At 40.7% G+C, this 24417-nt stretch overlaps 2 protein-coding genes across 16 annotated transcripts in view; both read left to right on the plus strand.

Annotated features, from left to right (window-relative positions):
* The window catches only part of TRIM2 (tripartite motif containing 2), a 109758-nt gene extending 96654 nt beyond the window's left edge, over window positions 1-13104 (plus strand). For 14 of the 15 annotated variants that reach the window (XM_045018362.1, XM_045018354.1, XM_045018353.1 and 11 more), the window contains 4 exons: window positions 3877-4057; window positions 6971-7041; window positions 10522-10662; window positions 12629-13104. In XM_045018362.1, the coding sequence (XP_044874297.1) occupies window positions 3877-4057; window positions 6971-7041; window positions 10522-10662; window positions 12629-12781 (546 nt within the window). In that variant the 3' untranslated portion in view covers window positions 12782-13104. The remainder of the gene's footprint in view (window positions 1-3876; window positions 4058-6970; window positions 7042-10521; window positions 10663-12628) is intronic. The other variant, XM_045018365.1, reaches the window with a different exon arrangement.
* An 8885-nt stretch (window positions 13105-21989) lies between these two features.
* MND1 (meiotic nuclear divisions 1) overlaps window positions 21990-24417 on the plus strand; it is a 49320-nt gene continuing 46892 nt past the window's right edge. Inside the window, exon 1 of the mRNA XM_045019035.1 lies at window positions 21990-22233. Within this exon, the coding sequence (XP_044874970.1) occupies window positions 22231-22233 (3 nt within the window). The 5' untranslated portion in view covers window positions 21990-22230. The remainder of the gene's footprint in view (window positions 22234-24417) is intronic.

Below are 24417 nucleotides of genomic sequence, written 5' to 3' on the forward strand. Positions count from 1 at the left end.
CGTTTGTCCTCGTGTCCACATTAGCACTGAGCTGAAATAATTCCTCTCCTTCCCTGGTATTTATCCCTCTGATATATTTAAAGAGTGCAATCATATCTCCTCTTATCCTTCTTTTGGTTAGGGAAAACAAACCGAGCTCCTCAAGTCTCCTTTCATACGACAGGCCTTCCATTCCTCGGATCATTCTAGTGGCCCTTCTTTGCACCCGTTCCAGTTTGAATTCATCCTTCTTAAACATGGGAGACCAAAACTGCACACAATACTCCAGATGAGGTCTCACCAACGCCTTATATAACGGGACTAGCACCTCCTTATCCCTGCTAGAAATACCTCGCCTAATGCATCCCAAGACCGCATTTGCTTTTTTAACGGCCACATCACATTGCCTGCTTATAGTCATCCTACGATCAACCAGGACTCCTAGGTCCTTCTCCTCCTCCGTTTCTTGCAACTGGTGCGTCCCTAGCTTATAACTAAAATTCTTGTTAGTCATCCCTAAATGCATAACCTTACACTTCTCACTATTGAATTTCATCCTGTTACTAATACTCCAGTTTACAAGGTCATCCAAATCTCCCTGGAGGATATCCCGATCCTTTTCCGAATTGGCAATACCTCCCAACTTGGTGTCGTCCGCAAACTTTATCAGCCCACTCCTACTCTTGGTTCCCAGGTCAGCAATAAATAGATTGAATAAAATCGGACCCAAAACCGAACCTTGAGGAACTCCACTGGTAACCCCCCTCCAACCCGACAGTTCCCCCTTCAATACTACCCTCTGCAGTCTCCCCTTTAACCAGCTCCTTATCCACCTCTGGATTTTCATTTCAATCCCCATCTTTTCCAATTTAACCAGTAATTCCTCATGCGGTACTGTATCAAACGCCTTACTGAAATCCAGATATATTAGATCCACTGCATTTCCCTTGTCTAAAAAATCTGTTACTTTCTCAAAGAAGGAGATCAGGTTGGTTTGGCACGATCTACCTTTCGTAAATCCATGCTGTAAACTATCCCAGTTGCCATCGGCCTCCTGCTCTGTAACCACTCTCTCTTTTAAAATTTTTTCCATGACTTTGCATACTACAGATGTTAAACTAACAGGCCTGTAGTTACCCGGGTCACTTTTTTTCCCCTTCTTGACTATAGGAACTACATTAGCTAATCTCCAGTTAAACGGTACAATCCCCGAATTTAGAGATTTATTAAAAATCATCGCTAACGGGCTAGCAATATCACTCGCTAATTCCCTTAATATTCTAGGATGAAGATTATCCGGGCCCCCCGATTTACTTCCGTTAAGCTGTTCTAGTTTGGCTTCCACCTCCAATACCGTAATGTCTACCCCCATATCCTCATTCCCATCGGTCCCTCTATCACTATTCCTTAGCCCTTCATTAGCCTCATTGAAGACCGAGGCAAAATATTCGTTCAGATATTGTGCCATTCCAAGATTATCCCTAATCTCCACTCCGTTCAAAGTTTTAAGCAGTCCCACTTCTTCTTTCTTGGTTTTCTTCCTATTTATATGGCTAAAAAACCTTTTGCTATTGGTTTTAATCCCCTTCGCTAGGTCCATCTCCACCCGTCGCTTTGCCTTTCTCACTGCTTCCCTACACCCTCTGACCTCAATAAGGTAGGTTTCTTTGCTGATCCCTCCCATTTTCCACTCCTGGTACGCTTTCTGTTTTTTCTTAATGACCCCTCTGAGACGCTTGCTCATCCAGCTCGGTCTAAAACTGCTACCTACGAGCCGTTTTCCCTTTCTCGGGATACATGCCTCTGACATCTCCTGCAACTTCAACCTGAAGTAACCCCAGGCGTCATCCGCCTTTAGATCCCTAAATATGTTAGTCCAGTCCACTTCCCTAACTAGTCGCCTTAGTTTAGTAAAGTTAGCCCTTTTGAAATCTAGGTGGAGCCTAGAGTATTTCTGCAGCTCTCCAAGTCTGGAGATGGCAGGATCAGTGCAGAAAGCAGCTACAAACCAGAGTTAGAACAGAGGTGCTCCCTTCCATTGGCTGGTGTGGAGTGCAGCATGGAAAGCAGGAGAGGACAGGAGGAAGAAGGGGAAGAGGAAGAAGGATAAAAAAGAATCTAACCTGCTATCTCCTGTCAGTCTCCCCATTATAACACACAAAATAAAAATATATTCTTTAACCCTATTCCAGTGCCTTGATCACATTATTTCTTTTTATTTTGAGCACTCTATGCCACTTTCTCATCACCTGCAGCCTGTGAGAGTTGATCTATATTGTCTGCACAGGAGTGGAAGCATCCTTCCAGTATCGCAATATTATTTGCCTTGCAGCTTTTAGTTCTATTGGTAACTGTTTTGTCACAAGACATATTTACTGTGTTTGAAATATTGTTCACTACACGTATGACAGGAACAGATTGTGTATGTAATTCAGTGTTTCAGTGACTTATTTGTAATTTTCCCATCAAAATCCCTGTCTCTTTTGCACACTTCAAATGTAACCCTACATTTCTAAGCTGTGAGCAGTATAGTGTCAGAGGCCCAGTACAGTATATTTGAAGCTAGATTGGGCTTTGGCTCCATCAGAATTCCTTTGCTGTGCTACCAGGCACTAGAAGAGGCTGCAGCATGCTTCTTCACACTCCATATCCCCAGCCAGCTCTGATGGCCTGGGAATCAGGTTTTGGCCCTGCCCTTCTCTACTCCTTTCAGGTAACTGGACTTGGAGCAGGTGCCCAAAAGGTAGAGGTCCTTTGTACCTTCCTCCCACCCTTGCATCTGAACAAGGGTTGGCAACAGTCTGGCCCACAATTTTTCCTCCCAGATACTCCAGTTTCATCAACAACATAAAATTAACATACAGTAGAACCTCAAAGATACGAACACCAGAGTCACAGACTGACCGGTCAACCGGACACCATGTGAAACCAGAAGTAACCAATCAGGCAGCAGCAGAGACCTCCCCCCATCCCCCTCCAAAAAGGCAAGTACTATACTGTGCCTTTATTGCATCTTGAAGGTAGGCACATCTGCACTGTCTGTACCCACCCCTGCCCCTGGGCAGCCACTTACAGCAAGATGCAGGGGTTGCCAGCCCAAGGCAGCTGGAGCCAGCAGAGCAAGAGCAGCACTGCATTCTGTGCAGTGTTCACCTCAGGGGCCTTGCTGCTTTTACCGCCACCCTCCTGTGAGTAGGGAGCTCAGCTTCTGTTGAATCCTGGCCTGGAGTATGAGCTGCTCGATCTGGAGCCCAAACTGTGCTTTGTTCAGAGTTACGAGCATTTCAGTGTTACGGATAATCTCCATTCCCGAGGTGTCTGTAACTCTGTGGTTCTACTATATTTGCACTTGATATCGAGCCAGGTGTGTGGCTTCATATGTGCTTGGCTTCTACACTTGCTGACGCGGCACAGCGTGCAAAGAATTTAGTATATGCAAGGTTAAGTTTGCCTACTTATGCCTTCAATGCTGATAACTTTCCATCCTAGAAAGGGCCTATATTCCAGCAACTTTTCTTCTTAAAATGAAAAAAAGTAATGAAAATGTTCATAATAAATCTTCTGGCTGCAGTTAAACTGTCTGGTAAATTTTAGAGGATTAAGTTTCACTTGGCACACTCTTTATAAAAAGATTATATATTACAGTAGATCCCTGAATTGTACTTGCTTATGTTGGGAGGAATAGCTCAGTGGTTTGAGCATTGGCTGCCTGCTAAACCCAGGGTTGAGTTCAATCCTTGAGGGGGCCATTTAGGGATCTGGGGCAAAAACCTGTCTGGGGATTGGTCCTACTTTGAGCAGGGAGTTGGACTAGATGACCACCTGAGGTCCCTTCCAACCCTGAGATTCTGAATTTGTGAGATACACATAATCATTTTTCCTTCTTTTCTCTTGCAGGCAAAAATTGGATCTGGAAAACTTATGGGACCAAAAGGTGTTTCCGTGGATCGTAATGGGCACATCATTGTTGTGGACAACAAAGCATGTTGTGTATTTATCTTCCAGCCAAATGGAAAAATAGTAACTAGGTTTGGTAGCCGAGGAAATGGGGACAAGCAGTTTGCAGGTACACTTGACGGTAATATGTAAATCCCCTTTTCTTGCTGCTTCTGCTCACATTTTGCATGATGTTTGAGCATGTTGAAGACGCTAGATCTGAATTATTTTTCCTTGTCATTTAAAAATGGATGGGAAGAAAAGCCAAAGTATGATCTTCAGCTTTCAGCAGCTGCACCAGGAAAAGGAAGGGTCTTTGAGACTTTTTTCTTAAACCTGGAAGTTGTTCAGAAATTCATCGTGCTAATTTTCTTAATTGGTGCTACATTCTAGGAACTTCGGTCATAGTCTTTTTCAAAAGGTAAATCCATCTTTGAAAGACAGCTCTGAAATATTACTATTACCCCTTGTTGGGTTCACATTTTAACATACTATTCTGCAGTTAGTTTAATCAGTCAGGAAGATTAAAAAATTTGTTCTTCGCCAATAATTGTAACCAGTTCTTATTAGCTACCTCCCTTTGCCTGGCTATGTTTCAGGCTAATGACCTAGGGAAGATAGATCATAATAGGCATTTGATGAATGCCTTGTAATGTCTGCATTCTGCTGCTGATAATTAACGCTTATACAGCACTTTACAATCATCAAAGAACCATGCAACTATTAACTAATCCTATGTAGATAAATGAGTAAATAATTTTTTCCCCTTCTTGATACTTTGAAAATGGGCATAGAGACTTTAAGTGCAAATTTAGGCATGGACAATCGTGAGAGGAAATGTCTACTTTAGGAAAAATGCCAGTTACATGTGTAATTGGCCATTTGCACATGCCATTATCCAGTTTGCACATATAATTGTGAAAATTAGGCATGCACTTTTGTGCATACCTAACTTTGCAACTCCAAGTGACTTGTCTAGATCATTTTGCAGGTGTTTGGTCACTTTGGATAATGTCCGTGTGACGGTCCACGCCCCTAGGGTCAGGGCCGCATGGCCTATCCGTCAGTCTGTGAAGCAGCCTTTCAGTGCAGGGCAGTGCGGCCTAGCGGCCAGAGTCTACAAAGTGTTGGGGTGCCCCTTATGGGGTGGGGCAGCCCTGGTAGGGGGGTCTGGGCCCACCTGACTCCACCGGGCCCCAACCCAGGGCCCTAACAGTGGTGTAGTGGCTTGCCACTGACTCATTGGGGGGGTCCTACCAAAACGCACTGAGTTTCCCCGGGTGGGAGTTACCACTCTGTCACCCTCCCTGGGTCACTTCCTACCCGAGTCTGTGTTGGAGTTTCTCATGAGATGTCAGGTCCTCTGTGTTCAGCAGGGCCAGTCATCTTCAGGGTTTCCTCCAGTTGCCGGGGTGCGGGCGGGCCATGGACAGCTTCTTTTCCTGGTGCAGTCAGAGGCTGTGGCTGGCCCTCCGCAAGAGCTTCCCAGGCAGGTCCTTCCCCTGCAGCCACCAACCCAGAATGAGCTGGTCTCCCTTCCTTTACTACTAGAGCACTTGAAGCATGCCCAGTTTTGCCAGGGAGGCAGGACTTCTGCTGTTAATACCATGGGCTTAACCCTGTCTGGGCTAGTACAGGGTAAGCAGACTCCGTCACAGTCCCCAGTGTTAGTCTGGAACTCGATAAGTGTGCAGAATGGGAGGAATACTGTCTTAAATTGTACACTGTTATAATCTTGTCAAAAGTTACCTTTCTAGTAGAGTAGGTAGCTGAATGTGTTTTGGCTTTATTAGATTCCCTATTCTAATAATGCTTTATGGTACACTTATAACTGCATATTATTCACTGGAGTTTTGGCTCTAGCTCTGCTAAATATTAATTGTTACCAAAATTTTCTGGATATGCTGTTTTCCTTTCTTTTTAAAACGTGTAGGTATGAATTCCTGAGTACAGCTGAACAAGTAATCTCTAACAATTTATTTGATCAATTTACGTTCTCTTTCTGCTGGTGGAATATCCATAGCAGATCACAAGTTACTTGAATTCAGTCTTTATTTGAATTTACGCATTGTATATATGTTCACAAAACTGGAACTTTGTATTGTGATGACAGAACAAAGAGTAATGGTCTCAAGTTGCAGAGGGGGAGGTTTAGGTTGGACATTAGGAAAAACTTTTTCACTAGTAGGGTGGTGAAGAACTGGAATGGGTTACCTAGGGAGGTGGTGGAATCTCCTTCCTTAGAGGTTTTTAAGGTCAGGCTTGACAAAGCCCTGGCTGGGATGATTCAGTTGGGTTTGGTCCTGCTTTGAGCAGGGGGTTGGACTAGATGACCTCCTGAGGTCCCTTCCAACCCTGAGATTCTATGATTCTATGACTTGTTGTAATTATTTAAGTAGCATGGCACTCAGGTCTTCTAGCCCAAATATTTGTGTGTTTTAGATTTAACAAATTGGTTTCGACCAAAACTTGCATGTGCAAGTTTGATATATGGAGCTGGGTGAAAAATGCATTTTTTTCTGATATTATTCATATATTTAAGTGAATTTGCTTTACTTATGATATCAGTTTTGTGTTTCATCTAAAACTTGATGACTCAAATGTTTGTGAAGAGTGAACACAAAGTATATGAGTGATTTCATTTAAAAATGTGTATGAATATTTCAGAAACCTTGCATTCTATACCTTGCTCTATCCCTGAATATTAGTGTCCTTAAGTACCAGTGCTAGTTAATGATTATAACCCCATATAATAATTAGTGTGTAACTGGGAGGGCATTAGGCATTACTGATAGATAACTATAAAAGATAAGTGGATGGAGGACAGAGTACATTTTTTTTTTTTAAATTGGCATATGCTATCTTACTTGGAAAATGGAAAGATTCTAAATTGTTGTTCCCTCCCACTTGACTAGTGATTGCTCAAAAGTCAACCTTAACTTTTTAAAGAGTGCAATGGATTTTTGTCATAACTTAAACCATTAAGTAAAAATCCTTACTTTTGAAGTTTACTGCTTCTTCTTATTTTATTTATTTTCCCTCTTCTGTATTTCAGGTCCCCATTTTGCAGCTGTAAACAGCAACAATGAAATCATTGTTACAGATTTCCATAACCATTCTGTCAAGGTACTGTCAATTAATGCCATTTGCTATACTGGCAGTTCATATTAGCTTTTAACATCTTCCCTCCTAAACTAAAATAAAAATTAAGCCCTACTGTAATACAATGAAGTTGTTGGTCCAAGATCTAATTCACAATGTTGGATAAGAAAGAAGGGCTTCATTAAGGACTGGGAATCCAGAGATTTAACAAATAATTTCATGTAGATAGAGTTGATTCCTTGGATTGGGGTAATTTTGATTTTTTTCCCCCTAACGAAATAACATTTAAATGCAAGTTGTAACTCAGATATATAAAAAAAAAATCAATCAAATATGTTTGTTATTTTGCCCTCCTGTCAAACAATTTCTTATATATTGTATTCTGTTTATTTTGTGAAAGATTTCCCCCCACCCTTCCTTGAGGTAGTCTCAATACATGTTTCCCTCATTTCTAGATTAAAACTAGTGTAACAAAGAATAGTAAAAGGAGGCCACATGTTAAATGTACATCTCCTTTGTCATAGATACATAGGTTTTAAAACCGGAGGGACCATTTGTGACCATATTGTGTTATGCCCCTGCATAACACGAGCCATAGAATTTCACTCAGTAATTCCTGCATTGAGCAGGATTGGTCACTGGGTTGGTGATGTCTATTGCAGCCCTAAGAAGAGTCCTGGTTCATGACTGGTTGAAAAGTCCTATGACAAGTTAGATTTCTGTTGCCTCAGGTTAGTAATATATAGGGCAGGAACGATGGTTACCATTCAGATAGCATATCGGAGATGGTGTGTGCTGGTGGGAGGCCACTGAGTTTGGAAGAAGCTATTACTCACCTGCATATATTTTTTTTCTGGACTTCAAGCTTCCTCTCCAATTTGGAATGCTAGTTTTTTCTCTTCTCTCCCGCAAAAAAAACATAAATCAAACACACTCCACCACTCCCACACACCCAAAAAGAATGCTGCTATGCTTCAAGAAGTTCTCAGAGGTATGAAATGAAATATATTTGGGTGAAATCCAGACTCCAGTGAAGTCAGTGGAAGTTTTGATACTGACTTTTAATGCAGCTGGGATTTCACCCATTAACTTCCTGTTCTGCTGAATATCAAGATTTAGTTGTCTTGAGCAATATTCACATTGTAGAGCCACAAATTTTAACATTGTACTTCAAAAATGTTACTGATTATTGTCACATGAATAATAAAATGTACTGTAATTTACTATCTTTAACCTGGTACTAAACCTCTAGCTTTTGAATTGTGACCTTTCATATGTTTGTGGGGTGTTTGTTTTGTTTTTTGGAATTGGAGAGGCAATAGCAACTCATGTGGTTTGGATTACAACAGAAAAAGCAAGAGCACTGCAGGAACCAAAAAGCAGATTAGTTACATGGTTCAGCAGCAGGAGGGCTCTGATTTGATAAATTATATCTTCACCAGCAGGGCTTACTGCAGTAATAGGGGTGACTGCAGAGAGCTTCAGAAACTAGTGGCAGCTTACAAGACACAAAAGCCAGTCAAAAGAGAAGTAAGAAATATGGCATCTAATTGATTAAATATGAATTTAAAATGCACACATTACTGTCTTCCTTGTTAGATTAAAGAGTTCCTTTGGGCCCTGATGTAATTCAGTGCATAACAATATTGTTTGTTCTATCTTGATGGTATTAAAACTAAATTAAAACATTGACCCTTTTATTCTTTTTTTGTGTATATAATTGTCAACATATTGGAAAGTTCTGTGCATTCTGGTGATATTTAAGTTTTCTTCTTAAAAGGTGAGAGAAAAGCAGAGAGCAAATCCCTAAAATTCACCAAAAACCCTCCACTAGTGCCCCCCCCACAGCTTAAGTGAAAAATCATCCCTTGACAATAATTGTCCCTCATATCCCCCAATGGATTTCTTTGTTTTCTTTCTTCTCTCCTGCATAGCACCCCATTTGACCATGACTACTTCCTCTCAATGATGTCCCATTCTTCACCAGAAATAAACACATCTCTGCCTCTTTTTTCTCTTTTTCTCTTGCCATCAATTGATTTCTCGCCCTCCCTTCCTCCCTTCACTTTTTTTTTTTAATCATCTCAGGAGCCAACCTTGCATACTAATTCATCTCCATCCCCCATGAATTGTTTTCTCTTTTCTTCTTCCACCTCTCCAGGTGTTCGGCAACAGTATGTTTTCTCTTGCCACCTGTCTAATGAGAGAAGTCTCTTGTCCAACCTTTTTCTTCCATTCCTCTCTGTCATCTTTTCTGACTAGTTTTATTTATTAGCTAAGCACCTCATTTGCAGACGGGATTGTTTCTTTTCTGCATTTAGCTGGTCTGTTTTCCTCCTCCTCCCTCACATAGGTTATTGGGATTTCCCCACCCATGAAACAGAGACCTGGAAAGGTTCTATCACTAATCTTGATGTGATGAGGAGACATCCCTTTGGGTTGAGTGAGACTGAAGAGGGATGATTTTTCATAGTTTGCAACTCTCCTGGTTTGTCTGGGATCATGCTGGGAATTTATAGTCCCAACCAGAGACCCAGGCAGTTGGAAGAAGCCATAGATTTAAAGAAAGAGTATGCACATGTGAACAATTACTGTGCTACCCATACAGAGGGTGCAGCATGCTTTGTTCCCCATGGCTAGCCAACTCTGATTGAAGGCCATGCAAAACATCCATACCAGCTATGTCCCTGCTTCATCCCACTGCTCTTTTGTTTGCACTCACTAGCTCCTAGTGTAGGATCCATGTGCCTTCCTCCTGTACACTCATAGTAGATCAGACCCAAAGTGAGAAGAAGGGATATGTCAGCAGATCACAGGATTGGTGCGAGGCAGAAAGGCAAAATCTCTCTTTTCTCGCATGTATTTCCATATAGGAGAGAGAAGAGAGTGGAGGTGGGTCCTGTCTTTAAAGATCAGAAAATGTGTGGTTTTTAGAAAGGTTTTGGCTCATATTTGATTCTGGGGGGGGCGGGTACTTACTTTTAATAAACTGGTTACTCAAGGTGTAGGCAAGTTTGGGTATTGGCGGTGATTACAACAATAACTTCATTCTTGGCTGACTATTTCCCCTCTCCTCTAAACCTGAAAAATGAAATGTTAACGATTTAACCATCTGAACACAATGAAATGTAGATATAATTAAAAAAACCTGGCTATTTAAAAATTACAGATACATATAAGCATTACTCTGACCATATGGCATGTACTCTAATGCCTTTTGGTAAGGTAAATATAATGCTTCAAAATGAGGGCAAAACTTCCCCAGAAAATAAAATGAGAAACATAATTACCTACAGAATTATCAGGGAGTGCAGAAAAGACAGGCTTATCAAGTGGGATAGAGATTCTTGTGTGCTGGTTAATACCCAGTCTTGTACTTTATTTACAAAGTTGTTCTCAGGTCATTCCAGTGGCAGTGAACTGGACAACCAAAACTGCTCAGGTTAGCTAGAGTTTAAGTAATATTTGACCTAATGCCTTTTTTTTTTCCCCAACTTCATATAGGTATATAACCAGGAAGGAGAATTCATGTTGAAGTTTGGATCTAATGGAGAAGGCAATGGACAGTTTAATGCTCCAACAGGAGTAGCTGTAGATTCTAATGGAAATATTATTGTAGCAGATTGGGGAAACAGTCGAATACAGGTAGACAAAATGTTATATATATTTTTTAAAGTTATTAGAGCGCTTCTGGAAGGTACTGGATTGATAGTCCTGGACAATGAAGCCCTCTGTTTCCCACAAAACAGACACAAGTTTTATTATGCCTCAATGCTGACCTGCAGGAGCACTTTTAGGAGTGGTAGGATAGACAAACTCCATGCTCTTTCAGTCCTTAGAATCTTTGCTATGACTGCTAACAAGGCTGATGGTGCTCTTTTGTCCACTTTAGAGAATAGGAGTCTTCAGCACAACACTCCAGTGTATTTTACATAGGCCACACTATTGACAGCAGTCTGAAGATTTATGGCTCTCTCGAATGAATACCAACCCTATCCCTTTGATATTTCACACTAATCTTGGTATGTTATGTACCTCAGAACTGGGACACAGACATATTGCAATATTCAGGGTAGGAAAACTGAACAATGAAATTGCTGAATGGTGCAGGTATTGGTGCTATTTGGGCAGTCAAATAACTTTTTAATATCTCACAAGAAATACTGGGCTGCCAGATATTTATTTTTGCCGCGAAGCACTTCTAGTTCTGCCTGCAGGGCCTAGCTGACAACCTTTCAGCCATCTGCTGAAGCAGGGATTCTACTCTCTTCCTGATCGAAGCCAGTGAAGGAAGGAGTAGAAATCCTCAGCTAGCCTCCATGGGGAGGACAAAAAGAATGAAATGGTGCTTTTGGGGCCTTGAAGGGGCTACAGAGTGAAGATGTGAGTGGCCAGAGACCTTCCTTTTCCTCCAATAGGACTGGCCTATGTTCCCTAAGATTCTTTTTCTCCTCATAGCCTGGGCCTCTCATATTATTTTTAACTTGTCTTCTGGGAGAAAGGCACAGTAACCTTCTAGTCTGTCTCCGCCTAGGCTTTCTCGTGGATTTCTGGCAGACCCATTTCCTCCATCCTGACTCTTCAGTTAGTGACTTGAGAGCCTGCTCCTCCTAATCTGCCTCCTCGGAGATGAGTAGATTGGTTGCTCCTACTTTCTGCAACAGCAGACTGAAAACCCTATTCTGCTTCTGCCACCACTGGTGTATACTGGCCCTTTAATACTAGGGCTGAGATACTCCATAATGCACTGGACTAGACAAATCATTTGAAGTCAGATGAGAAATGGTATACAACTACTGCCCATAGGGAGTTTATTCAGTACTGTACAGGTAGTAATAATAGATAGCCCCTGTAACTGACGGTAGGGGACATACTTAAATAACAGAAAAAAGAAAATATTCTATTCAGGCACTGAGACAAATCTCCAGTAGCTTTTTATCGTTATATATATTTTTTTTCACCTATTGAGAAAATATTCTGCATTTGTGATGAAAGTTGCACTGCTCTGTTTCAAGTATGAATCTCAGTCCTTTCTCATATATGCTCTCCCTTGCCAAAGAATATCTAATAAGCAACTAAATATATATATCAGCAGAGATGCTTCAGCTGGAGTTCATTTGATATAAAAAAAGAAAGATACTGGCAGGAAATTCTCTGTGAAAGGCCCTCAACTTTGTAATCTATTCCCTGCTTTTGCTGCACCCTGAGGACCTATCTACTAGGATTTGAGAGAAGCGTGATGAAGGCTGATACTTTTAGGGGAGGGAGGTGGGTAGTGGTGGTTTGATTTATCGGGGATAGTTATTTTTGGAATGAGGAACAGCTGCTGGTTTTATTTTTAATTTGATTATATGTTTGTTTTTTGGCAAAGGCACCTACAGCCATAGATAGCCTTTCTAATTTATTATAAGTAAAAATAAATATTTTTAAATGTGAATTTTTATATTTGAGAATAGGAGGTCAAGTTTTGTTCCTGGTAGAAATCCAGAGTTCCTGAAATCTGTGGAAATATTACAGATCTACACTTGTCCAGCTGAGAGCATAATTTGCTCCATTATTTTTATCCCTATTAATACAGATAACATTACTTATCTGTTTTCTCTCCTTAAAGGTTTTTGATGGAAGTGGATCTTTTTTATCCTACATTAACACATCTGCTGACCCACTTTATGGTCCCCAAGGTCTGGCGCTAACTTCAGATGGCCATGTTGTAGTTGCAGACTCTGGAAATCACTGCTTCAAGGTCTATCGATACTTACAGTAACAGTGGGCTCTGGAGCTGCCTGGCCCTTAACAAACAACTGGTTTAATCGATCTCTCTGTGGGGGATGTGTACTTTAATTATTTTTTAATGCTGAAGGAGTCTCCAGTGGACTTTTCATGTTTATTTCCAAACTTACCTTGTTTACATAGGACTTGCACTTCTTATGTTCCTCATTGAATTTATTGTACGGGTTAATAAACAAAACCCTCCTTTGCTGAATTCATTAGGACAATGAAATATTAAACATGTGAACTGCAGCTTGTGGAACAGAAATTTAAGTAGTTGACTAATTTTGCAAATAAAATAAAATGAAAATATCTAAACTATTTGAAGGGGTTTATTTAACCTGTGAAGGGTAGCTCCCATTCAGAGCTTCCAAATTTGAAAAGTGTCATTGTTATGCGTTATTTAACCCAACAGTGAAGACTGGGAGTCTTTTAGATCTCATTATCATGGTAGGTATTGCACATGTAACATTCTTCAGTCTTAGTAACTATAACAAATAGGCTCTTTTAGTAAAGATATAAGGTTAAGTCATGCAAAATCCTTCCAGCTCTATTTGCCAGACCTAACACAGCTCAACTTTTAGTATTATACCAATTGACGCAAATTTCCTACTCCTTGTGAGATTAATGAAGGATTGTTTCATGTGCTTGTCTCCAACCCCTCCTACTGCTCAGTGTGTTGTAAGCTCTTTCTAGAGACCTAAAATGTCTACAGCTTTGGAAAAACTGCACTGTAATGATACATTAGTTACTGCTGACTTTCTGTAGAATGACAGATCCATTAACACCAAACAAAGTCATTAGAATCAGGGTCATTATAATGTCATATCCTCATGTATGCAATTCTTCCATATATGTTCTTTGGCATACTTCTAAAGGCAACTCCATATATTCATCAGCGTATCACACAGGACAGAAAGCCACACAGGTACTCCTTTGGAGGACCTACATTGTACAACCAAAGCAACTGTGGTTAACAAATGTTGTATGGTGACAGCCAAGGGTTATCAAAGCTATTTAACTCAAGAAAAGTACATTACAAATAAGAGTGAATTGAACCAATTTCTGAAGTCCTTAGTCAATGAGATGTTTTTCTGAAGACAAAATAAGGACCGCAGGATTTGTCCGATTATGTATGTGTGTATGTTTGTTTGACACAGGAATAAAGAAAGTAAGTGTCAGTGATTTCAGCAAGCCATTTGAGGATGGCAACACTCTAAAAAGGAGTGTCCCCCCCCAATCTCTACTATACTTCTGAAACGCCAATTTAATTTAAAATGCTTAGTCATATGACCTACTTAAAATAGAGCCAAATTTTGTATTTTCCTGTGTATAATGTGAACCTGCCCATTTTAAGAAGCACTAATTTTATAAAGAATTGTAAAGTCGAGTCTCAAAAGATGTGTTGATACTGTTCAGGAATACAGGGTCATGCCCTCTCTCAACCCTGTGCAGAGAGGCTGTGGTCAGTATGGTGCCAATGGCTGAAATAATCTTGGAGTAGTACCTTTTCTTTATTTAGGAATCTTTTATTTTTTATTTTTTTAAAGAGGAAAATAGATGGGGGACCATCTTAAGTATGTCGGCAAAATTGAAGTTGATTTTTGTTAGAAACAAAATAATACAAGTAATTTAACAAGTTAAACCTGTTGTTTCAAGCTCTCTTGAAAAATGTGCATAACATCAATTTTCCATAAAGAAGCAGACCTTGAAATTCATGAGGATGAAGTTATCTATTTTTTTGAATTGTTATATTTGTTGGATTTTTTTCCCCCCACTCTTGCTTATTTTTTGCACTTAGAGCCCAATCTTGCAAACCGTTGCAGACAAAATTATTCTCATGATTTCAGTAGGATGACTGGCTTGTCTAAGGGCTACAGTGTTGGACTATAAAATGTAGCTGGAAAATTGGTAATAACATTTTCTAAATTTTTAAAAACCAAGCAAGTATTATCAAGAGGGCAAGGTATTTTGTGTTTGCACTTAGTTTGTCCTAAAATTCTGCAAGAAGGCTAGAGTTCTATCCATTATTTCACTATGAATTATCCTCTTATCCTTCTAGATCCTTCTAGAAGGATCCTTCTAGCCAACACTCTGACACACAATCACTCTGTCATTGGAGCACTTGGAAAACTATTAACATACTAAGGAAATAGAATATTCTATATGTAACATTTCAACTGTATTTATTAACCAAGAAAAAAGTTCCACCTATTTTCAGTGTTAAGGCCTTGAATAAAATTTTAAATAATCTATTGCTGTAGATTATTTTTAAAGGCCGGTATTAATTTGACCCAAAATTTAGATTTTTGTAAAAAATATTTTTACTAAGCTTAAGATAAATGGAAGAGTTTTCATGGAAAGAAGGGAAAGTGGGGAGGGGAATCAGTACAGGCCAAATCCTCCATTGACACAGAAATTCTGAGGCCCACAGGGATCAGTCCCTAAATGGTCTCTTGAAAAAGTTCCATAAAACACATACTCAAGATACCATTTCATATGTATGTACATTGTTCCTCTAAAGATTTTCAGAAAATAAGATAGTTCCTTTGATCTGATATTAATAATTAAGGCTTTAATTAATCTATGGCAATCTGTCACATCTTGATGAAATCTGGAACTCTTACATAATCCATTTACTAACACATTAAAGGGATGTGGCCTTCTCCTTCTAGATCCTTGTTCATTTTTTGTGTTGAGTTTTCAGAACCTGTGATCAATGCAGCACCCACTGATACTGACCAGTGCTGACAACTGCCCCTAATCTGAATTCTGCTTACACAGCAAATACTTCCCAATTGCAGTTTTAAACTCAGTGATAGATATCATGCAGTCCCTTTACAATGGCAAACTTATCTTCCTGGAATAAGACTGAGAAACGTGTTGTTTTCACAGTGTGCTTTTAAAACCTGGTCAGCTAAAACACTTGGATAAAAGACCCTAAAGACAGCAATCATGGTAGAAATTTAGTAATATTTTATGATGACAGATTCTTTTCTCTTTCAATTACGTAACTGCCTGAATTGCACTATTAGGTCTACTGAGCTATTAGCATCTATCAAAGGCTCCAGGTAGAACACGCCTCCTGTACTGCTATGTACACCCTAACTGTTCCACTGACTTCAGTGGAATGCTAGGAGATTGGCAACACAGCAGAGGAGTGGTGGAGGTATGAGTTCTGTTTAAACTATGGAAGTAATGTCAGATGGTTTTCTGGGAGTTATGTTATCTGCAGTAATTTAGGACAAACTAGTGGACTATATATTTATTAATTTTTGAAATGGAAGAAAAAATCCTGAACAAACACTAATGCATTTTTTTACATTGATTAAAGTTTCAGCAATGTAACTGAAAAGGAAAATGAAGATGGTTTGAGGCAAACATTGTCTAATGGTGTTGGAGACTTGTTAATTAGTAAATGCTGGTATGTTCTGTAAAAGTTACAGGGCTTTCAACTTTATAATTGTGTTAATATTTTTTTTATAACTAAGGATCTAGTGTTGCCATAATGAAAACTATAAGTGCCCAGTAAGTTTTATGTTATAAGGAAATGATTTTTGTTTATGGATGACAAGTTATGAAGTTATGATATACATTCAGAACTTTCTTGAAGATGAATTGTGAGCAGTGATTATTTGGTCTGTTTGTGGAGATTGTATGAAAGATATTTGTACTTAGAGTAGGATGATCCTAAATTGGTTATGATGTTTCCGATGAATGTGCAGCACTTCAGTTAATGTTTGTGAGCAACACAGCCTTAACCCTGATGCTTTTGCTTTATGACATGGGAATGTTCCATATTTTGCATAGCGTACAGCAATATCCCTCTGCTAGAAATCCGTATCATTGAATACATTATACCTTTCCAGTCCTAGAAGTGAATCTACATTTTTTTAAGTTTTGTACATTCCATTTTTGTAAATCAGTTTCATATGTTTTGTGTATAGAACATATAAAGTCTTGCATTCTCAAACTGATATTTGAAATATTCTAGCCATTTGTTCTTCTCTACTCTCCCCCCACCCTCCTTGAGGACAAAATACAAACTGTTTGCTTAAGGTTGAGGATGAAAGATATGTGTCAAAAAGTGTTTGTATGTGTGTAGTTCTAGCTTCATGTGTACCGTGGTATTTTTGATGCTTTAGCCTACAATAAAAACTTATAAAATTTAATCCGTCTTGGAAACCTAGGAGAAAATCAATCAAATGTTGTATCTTACCACACGCAAAAATTTCAAATAATAAAAATAAAGCTTGTTTCCTCTGTTTATTTTCAGAGTTGGACTTATTTGTCAGTGTATTATATTCATTGTTCTCACAGATATCCACACTGTACTGAGAAAGGGGCAATTGTTTTAAAAGGAGAACCTCTTGCCACAGATCACTAGGCAGGAAAACTGTTTCATATGTGTTTTGGTCCTTATCACATATACACAGAGGAAGAAGAGGGTTTTTTTTTTTCTCTTGTCCTCGAGTGGTTTTTATTGATTAGCGGGAATATGATTAAGAACTGTAGGCTTTCTTCCTTTAAGTCATTAAAATGTGGTACCTATTCAGCTATGCTGTAGTCTTTTAAGATCCATACCACTACTACCACTTGTTCTGTATGCTCTGTTAACACTGACTTTGTCTACTGCAGCCAACATTTTAGAAAAATAACAGTATTAGAAAGGCACAGGGTTGGCATAAGGGAGCAGTTCAATCAGACTCCCTCACAATTCCTACATCTTATTGGCCTATGTTACCTTTCTCTTTGGATAATACTTGGGATTCCTTCTTAGGCTCTGGTGAAATCACCGAAAGCTGGATCCTGTGAAAAGTCAGTTTGGCCCAACAACCTACTTAACAAATAGCATAGGTTCTTTTGGTGCAGCAGGGATGGCTTGGAGACAGCTGGGTTGCACAGGCTCATGGGGAGTCAGGACTAGTGTGTTGATAGCAGGACACTCAAAAGTGCAGAGCACCTCAAAGGACAGAAGCAGTCACCCAGTTTCTCTTGTCTTTGGCCACCACTAAGTAGGCATCCTTTTCCCTTTCTTTACTGCACGTCTCAGAATGTGTCAGACGACATATTTCAGGGCCTCCAGTTTTTCTTCCTAACACAAAATTTACTAGTGTAATGGATCTGTAAGGCTTTGTTCTCATTCATCACATATTACATTATATGGCTATGAAGAACAGTGCAGCGCTGAACTTGCCAGAGCACTCTATCTGTTTTGGAGTTTTGGCAGTACACAATCCGTTCTGTTTGGCTGCCAGCTAGAACAAAACACAATGATGCAGAGCAGTATTGGCCGGAATTTCAGAGATGCTGAGCACTTGCTACTCCCATGGAGGAGGAGGAGAGAGAACACGAAAAGGAAAAGAGGAGAGAGCACACAACTTTTGGGGGTGGGAGGGAAGAATTTAGTTAAGAAATCTGTTTTGAATAGCTCTCCAGTTTCTTTGAACATTCTTAATTTTTGCACTAGCATCTCTAAATAACAGAAAAGTGCTTAATGAAATATTTGCCTAAATGACAGGGTCTGTGTCCTTCAGTACCTTACTTTGCTATTCATTATTATATGTTTAGTGCTAGTACATTATTTCATATTAACTGTTCCACCTCAGTTAGTCCTCTGCAAACATGGGCAACTTTTCTAATACTCTGATTAGTCTTTCCACGAAGACCAAATGCCCTTACTCCACTAAACTGAATACTTTTAAATTATATAACTATTGGTTTATTCTGTATCTGAAATTTCTCCTTTAGGAGAACTTTTACCAAATACTTTATGAAAAAAATCTTTCACATACAAAAACTGTTTTTAACAGTTGCAAAGCAAAGCACTTAAAAGACAAGAACTGCCAGAATTAAGATTATTTATTATTTGTATTACAGTAGCACATAGGAACCCTGCTCATGGAGCAGGACTCCACCATGCAAGGCAATATACAAAAAGATGGTCCCTGTCTCAAGGAACTTACAATCAAGGTTGCCTGTGCAACCTTAACTCTACTCTCCTGTGACCATGCATTATGATATTTAACTACATGATTACATACCGTACTCTTTTCCACGACACTTTCCTCATTCAGTGCACAGAATGGACAGTGCTGTATGTGATTATGTAATTAAAGACTGTATCATAACACATACCTTAGTGCATATCTAAATCATAATACAACTTTAATTCTGGTATTTTTTAACTTTTAGGTGTTTGACTTTGCAACCTCTTAATGTGGCTTTTGTATGTAACCTTCTACGTGTTTTGTTTTGTTTTTAATACTGATAAAATGAATTGTCATGTATATTATTCCCCCAATGTGGATCATCAGCAAGTTTGGTGCATTTACATCCACATCGTTTGAGCTAATGGAGTAAATAGGGTAACGTATGGACCAACCACTACTGAGAAATATAAGACATACTTTGCTGGTGGGTTTCACAGCTATCCTCTGACAGCAAAGAGAGAATTTCTGGTGCTGGAGGGAAGTGTACTCTAGTCGTTACATATCCTTCTTTCCCCATCCCCTATCCTTTTCTGCTTCTGGTCCCTAGCATACATCTGTGCAATCTTTCTCTGCCCCACAGTCCCCTATCCCTGCCCCAAAGCCTGACCCTACACATCCTCTGCATCCAAGTCAAGCTGTTCTCCTCTATGCTGCCTGGGCACCAGCAGGAAGAGGCTGAGAGCGTAGGAAAGACAGTCTCCCTGCTCTCAGTTCCTGTGCCTGACATAATAACAGCTCTCAGCAGCTGCGAAGAGTAATTACAAAGAAAGGGCTGCTCAGTCAGGTCATGTGAGGTGAAAATTGGGGTACACAAGGCAAATCAGACTCCTCAAAAGGGTACAGTGGACTGGAAAGCTTGAGAACCACTCTGTTAGATGACATAAAACCAAAGTTTGGTACAGTAGTTTAAAGCTCCCATGGCTTTTTCTTGTTGTTGCTATAATAGGGGTGCTACTCTGGATATCTGAAAGGCTCACATTCTGGACTCTCTGCAGGCCAGAACCACTACATGTAATCATGCAATATGTGGAAGCTTGGTTGGTCACTTTCTACTGTGTGGCTAATTAACTCAGCAGCAGGGGCAGCTCCAGGCCCCAGCACGCCAAGCGCGTGCTTGGGGTGGCATGCTGCGGGGGGCGCTCTGCCAGTCACCGGCCTGTGGGAGGTCCACCGGAGCCGCGGGACTGGCAGAGTGCCCCCCGCGGCATGCCGCCGTGCTTGGGGCGGCGGAATGTTTAGAGCCGCCCCTGCTCAGCAGCATGATTTATGGATGTGGCCCCAAGCACAGCTTTAAAAAGTGGGTGCCCCTTTGACACAACTTACTTCCAATGCCCTCCCTCTTCCCCAATTCCCAATGCCCTCCCTCTTCCCCAATTCCCAATGCCCTCCCTAGTTTAGTCACCCACTGTGCTACCCACACTTGATGCTTAGCACTTCATGGCACTTCTATGAAGCAGCAGCCTCATTCCTGCTTCAGCTACTGTTTCCCCTTTGGTTTTAGAGTGGTAAATACAGGGAGAAAGCTACACTTAATTATGGGGTATGAAGTGAGCAGGAATAAGGCTCAGTGGGGATAGTAGGCCACTGTGACAGCGGGGAAGAAACTGTGGAAGGAGGTATGAAGGAAAAATGATTTCTGGGGGATGGCTCAAGGCAAGGCACAGAGACAGAAAGTTACTGGGTCTTCATAGCAGGGTGGAAGGAGATTAACAGGTCTCAGTGTGGGGATAAAAAAAATAAAATTGAAAACCACTATTACACCAGGCAAGGATTAGGGATAGGTGTATAATTCAGATTTGATTTAAAATTTACATAAGAACAGAAGAATGGCCTATCTAGCCTGGTAGTCTGTCTTCTGACAGTGGCCAATGCCAGGTCCCCCAGAGTGAATGAACAGAACAGGTAATCATCAAGTGATCTATCCCCATCACCCATTCCTAGCTTCTGGCAAACAGAGACTAGGGACACCATCCCTACCCATCCTGGCTAATAGCCATTGATGGACCTATCCTCCATGAATTTATCTAGTTCTTCTTTGAACCCTGTTATAGTCTTACCCTTCACAACATCCTCTGGCAAGGAGTTCCACAGGTAGACTGTGCATTGTGTGAAAAAATACTTCCTTTTGTTTTAAGCCTGCTGCCTATTAATTTCGTTGGGTGGCCTCTAGTTCTTGTGTTATGAGAAGGAGTAAATAACACTTCCTTAGTTACTTTCTCCATACCAGTCATGATTTTTATAGATCTCTGTCATATCACCCCTTAATCATCTCTTTATTTAGAAACTGATACATTGCTATTTAAAAATAGAAATTATGATATTTCTGTTCAAATACAGCAACTGGCTCTGTTCATAAAATCTCCTCTTCTAAAATAAGTTTAAAAATGCATATGCTTTTGAGAAATATTTAAAAATTAATCCAGAATCTTGGAATCAGCTGTTCTTTGATATACAAGGAATCAAACTCCAAAATCCATCTCTGTGGGTGGGTCAGCTAGAACATCTAGTTTATTACTGTCTTAAATTTGAATTTTGCTTATTAGCTTGAGTTGTATCAGATCAATGTATCAATCAATAAAAAGCCATGTTATACAAATGATGAAGTATAAATTCATACAAAAAGAGGGGGAAATTTGGCTGCTCCAGGACAGAATGATCATGTATTTACTGAGGGACAACCTACCCTAAATACTCTATCACTGAGGGACAACCGATCACTGTTGCTATATTTGCTTTCTACAAACTACTAAACTGAGTATAAATTTTTATGAGTGACATATCTGAATATTTGGATGCTAATATTTTAATTGTATTGTTAAATTATTAACCTTAATTTGGGATATTGCAGATTATGTTCCATATGTATTTTATGACTTTAAAACCTAACTTTGTACTTTTGGATCATTTAAGTATTATATCCAGATGTATAGGCACTCTTTCCTTAACGTGGGTATTAGATAATTTCAAAATTAGCTTTAATACGTTTTACTGTAGGCACTTCATATGCTTGGCTATGAAAATCAGAGGCATCCTGAGGGAGGTCTGTGTAATTTGTGGAGACCTATAGGGAGAACAAGCAGCCCCAGATGAGTCAGGGAATTAATTCTGGCAATTTTCACGTGATGTACGTTTTGAATTGGAGTGTTTAAAAACCTGATTGTGGGGCTGCACCCAGGGGCAGGGAGGGAGAGAAGAGGAGGAGGGAGGTTAAACGAGGCAGGAAGAGGCAGAGGGAGCGAAGGGAAGGGGGTCCGGCCTGCACCCGCTCCCTCTCTGGAGGCGGCAGGCGGCGCTGTGAGCCGAGGAAGCGAAGCCACCCCCACCGTAGCTTCCCGCTGCCCTTTGCCTCCCGGCGGCGGCGCGGAAATCAAATTTCGGCGCCTGGCCGGGCCCTCAGCGCCGCCGCCACCACCCCGGGCCGGACTCCCAACTCCAGCGGGAAGGCGGCGACATGGTAAGAGGCGCCCGGTCCGGCTCCTCCCGCCCGGAAGCCGCGGACCCTCAGCGGGCAGCTGCCGGGGCGTCCCTGCGGGAACCGCGCTCCGGGGCCCTCCCGGGAGCCAGCCGCTAGCGCGGGTGGGCGGGGACTGAGGCTGCCCGAGGCGCTGCTCGGTTTGTGGCCTGGGTGCGCCGAGGGGGTGATTGGGGAGCCCGTGGCCGCCTGGGCCGCCCCGTGCAATGGACAGACGGGGTGCGCCTGGAGCCGCCTTGTCTGTGCTGAGCTGTGCGAGAAACGGCCTCCCCCGGCTCCTGCTGCGGCCCGCGGAGTCAGACCCGGGCCGCAGCGCCGCAGCCCTGGCCCTGACCCTGGCCCTGGCCCGGTGTGTACGGTCCGCGGGCGGAGCTTGCAGCCCCCACACTCGCTCGTAGGGGCTCCAGACCAGCTTCTTTAGTCGTCTTATGTCGGCGCGGGGGAGTCAGACAAGAACCAAGTCGTTACAAGTTTAGTGTATTACCCAATTCTAAACACCAGGCTTCCTATTGGAGGAGAAAATGCGGACTTTCAATGGGATTTCATGGGATGTAATTAACTTGTGGAACTCGCTACCACAAGATCTCATTGAGGCCCATAGCTAAACAAGGTGGGGGTGGGGAAAGGGGCTTCACATTTATTGGGATAAGGAGTATCCCCACCCCGGCTATATTATGTAGGGCATGAAATAGCCACCACTTTCCAGAGGTTAGGAAGAAACATCCACAATGGGCAGATTATCCCATGATTGTCCATTACTGGGGTTTTTTGTGTCTGTATTTGGTACCCTGCCCTGCCAAAGAGAGGATACTGGAGTAAATGGACTGATTAGTCAGTATGGCAATTCCAGCTTCTTTCATAATAATTAGTTGTGATGTCACCAATATAAGTATGTGGCAGAGATGAATAAATCAGATGGGAGGAGTTTATGTAAAAAATATACACAATTTAACAAAGGCTTTAGTCAAATAAACTTTTATTACAATGAATTATATTGTTTTAGCTTGATGCATAAGTGACTACTGAATAAACTAACTTCCAAAATTAAGATTTTGTACAATATAATTTAAAAAAAATCCAAAGCAGTCTGGCCCTTGTCCATGACTACAGATGATAAAGTCAAACATTTGTTGCTCTTGCATATTACCTGTTTCAAAGTGAAAAAGCTGTGAAACTGACAAGAATTCACTCTACTGAAGCTTTGATATGATATGGGTAGCTGAGGCAAGGCGTAATCCTCCCCTTCCAAAGTCCTATCTGCCCTGAATGCTACCTACCTTTTCTAGGAACTCAACAAATTCACTTTCCCACTGATGAGTGTTTATGAAGATTATGCAGAATATTTTCCAGTACATAATCTGATGCAAGTGATGAGCTACCACTTTTTTCTTATGGGCTTTAAAGGGATGCTATCAACTTAAAAAGTCACATTTCTGTTTAGAAATATTTTATATCCTAGTAATTAATATAATTGAAAGAGATTGGAGAAGAAAATACTTTTCAGTTTTACTTTTCTGTATTATACAGCACTTTGTATATAATCAGTTCCAGTATGCCCCTATATATTCAATCAGTTTCCCCTGCTAATTGTTTGACACAGCATGATGAAAAGAAAAATATTTGAAAAATGGAGCACAGGATCTGTTCCAAGAGGTGACTATAGCTGAACCTCTTGGTAATAGTGACTATAATATAATTAAATTGAACATCCCTATGGTGGGGAAAACACCACAGCAGCCCACCATGGTAGCATTTGATTTCAGAAAGGGGACTACACAAAAATGAGGAAGGTAGTTGAACAGAAATTTAAAAGGTACAGTGCCAAAAGTCAAATCCCTGCAAGCTCCATGGAAACTTTTTAAAGACACCATAATAGAGGCTCAACTTAAATGTACACCCCAAATTAAAAAAACAGAGAACCAAAAAAGTGCCACTGTGGCTAAACAACAAAGTAAAAGAAGCGGTGAGAAGCAAAAAGGCATCCTTTAAAAAGTGGAAGTTAAATCCTAGCAAATGAAATGTAAAAATATAATTAGGAAGGCCAAAAAAGAATTTGAAGAACAGCTAGACTCAAAAAGTAATAGCATTTTTTTTTAAGTACATCAGAAGCAGCAATCCTGCTAATCAACCAAGGGGGCCACTGGATGATTGAGATGCTAAAGGAGC

Source organism: Mauremys mutica, chromosome 5 (assembly GCF_020497125.1).
Source record: "Mauremys mutica isolate MM-2020 ecotype Southern chromosome 5, ASM2049712v1, whole genome shotgun sequence".
Lineage (NCBI taxonomy): Eukaryota > Metazoa > Chordata > Testudines > Geoemydidae > Mauremys > Mauremys mutica.